Consider the following 2,268-nt stretch of genomic DNA (forward strand, 5'->3'; position numbering starts at 1 on the left):
CTAAGTGTTTAGCATTTTTGGGACTTCAAATATCTCCCTGTCAGTTTCGGCACTATGGGCTTGATTCTCCAACATTTGTAATTTTTTGTGTAAGTGCTGTATCTTGCGTTCCACATGGCCATACTCTGTTTTATTCCATGTTTGCAACCTAGCTTGGCAAGTTTCAAGGCAATTTGTGATAGGGAGGCCATCCGGTTTAGACAGCCCTTCTTGCCAGGAATCTTGCACTACTTCAGAACATCGTGGGTCGCTTAAACACATCTCTTCAAACCAGAAAAGCTTCTTATCTTTTTGGCGGCTGTGCCGATCATCCCTAAGGCGCAGAGAGAGCATGGAGTGATCAGATGTTGACATGGAGATGTGGTGGACGGTAGCACCATGAAAAAGCAATCTCCAAGCATTGTTTGCAAGAGCCTTGTCAAGTCTTATTCTCATTCGACCTTCCACCTGATCGGTTTTGGACGAAGTGAAAGGCGAGCCAACAAACCCCAAGTCTTGAAACCCACAGAGGTGAATGGTTTGGCAGAATCTGTCAAGCTATCTAGCCGGCCGCAACCAACCTCCAGATTTTTCAAATTGAGAAACAATCTCATTGTAGTCTCCGATACGAAGCCACGGTTGTTGATTGGACTACTTATGATAAAATTCAAAGGTTTTCGTTCATAAAAAAAGAAAAAAAAATTCCCACATAGAGAAAAACTAAAAAAGTTGACGATTCCTCAAAAAAAAAAAAAAAAAAGTTGACGGATTAATATAAAGTAATGGGATCTACATATTATGTTAAATAATATCCTTATATGTGTCATTCTATTTAGTCATCTACTAGTGCTTTGGTGAACTGGTACCTAAGTTGGTCCAATTGTTTATTTGGACTACTATACAATTGCTCTAGTAAAAGTCAAAGCTTTTTTTTTTCTTCAACCTGTGTCAATTACATTTATAAGTTCATTGTAGTATAACTTGTTACTCATTCCCTTAAAAGTTATCATAACTTTTGAGTAGAGTTTATAGTATGGTTTTGTATTAAAACCTCTTTTCTTCTCCCATGTGTACGTATTTGTTTCTCAAAAAAAAAAAAAAAAAAAAAGAGTTCATTGTAGTACCATTTTATGTATCTTAAGTGTAATGGGAAAAAAATTTATAACGAGGTTAATGCTGGAATTTTCAATAATGACAGAATTTCAAATTTTAGCTTAGATAAGTTGTTTGATCATTTTGGTTTTTAAAACCATAGTTGTTACTTGTATAATATTGAGTTTGAATTATATTAGATGGTTAGCTTTATAGACTTAATTTTAATTAGTGCTTTAGGTGGTTATATATATATATATATATACACATATATGTGATTCATAAACTTATCTTCATTTTTTTTAATCCTTTGGTTTGATTGATGACCCACTAGTTGAACTGGTAACCTAATAATCCAACTCTTAATTCAAGTTAACAACTTTAAAAGTATGAGAGAAAGTTTAATATAATATAATTTTATTTATCTCTTTTACCTTTTTGTATAATTATGAAATTTGATAATTATAGGAGTTATTAATGGAAAATTATTATGATTTTATTCTAACATGAAACTATATAGGGTAAATTTCATTTACATTCCTTGAAATTTGGGCTAATGCCAACCGGGTTCAAGATTTTTCAAAACTAACCAATTTGGTCCCTAAAGTCAATTTAGTCCTTAAAACAGTTAAGGAAAAATAACTAATTGTTTAGGAACTAAGTTGGCTTTAGGAATGAAATTGGCTAGTTTTGAAAAGTCTTGGACCTGGTTGGCATTAATTTAAACCTTAGAGTATGTTAGTGGAATTTACCAATTATGTATTAGGGTTTTATTATGATTGTATTTGTATATGAAATTATATATTCTTTTTTTTAAAAGACCAATATTCTAATGGAGAGTATAATTAGGGAATAGATTTATATATATATATATATATATATATATATATCTATATATTTATATATAGAAGAATTTCAATGCATTTCATTAAGGAAGATTGTTCAAATTAGCATAAAATACAAATTCAAGTCATCCAAGGTTTGGTGGCACATCTTCCAAAACTTATGGAATAGAATTTAAACTCTATAATCTATAAATTTGAGTATTCTAAGCAAGAATCTTGTAGCTTAATTGTCATATCATAGTATTTACAATAGAGATATCCAAAGTTTAAATACCCACACTCCTAATTATTGATTTAAAAAAAAAAAAAGTAATGCTAAAGGTACTGGTACAAATTTTTCTACACATGCAAT

At 30.9% G+C, this 2,268-nt stretch overlaps 1 protein-coding gene across 1 annotated transcript; it reads right to left on the bottom strand.

Annotated features, from left to right (window-relative positions):
• LOC115964862 lies at positions 1-435 on the bottom strand. The gene has a single exon (XM_031084097.1). The coding sequence runs from the start codon at positions 433-435 to the stop codon at positions 1-3; it is 435 nt and encodes a 144-aa protein (XP_030939957.1).
• Between the last annotated feature and the right edge of the window lie 1,833 nt (positions 436-2,268).

This window comes from Quercus lobata, chromosome 10, assembly GCF_001633185.2.
Source record: "Quercus lobata isolate SW786 chromosome 10, ValleyOak3.0 Primary Assembly, whole genome shotgun sequence".
NCBI classification, from domain to species: Eukaryota; Viridiplantae; Streptophyta; class Magnoliopsida; order Fagales; family Fagaceae; genus Quercus; species Quercus lobata.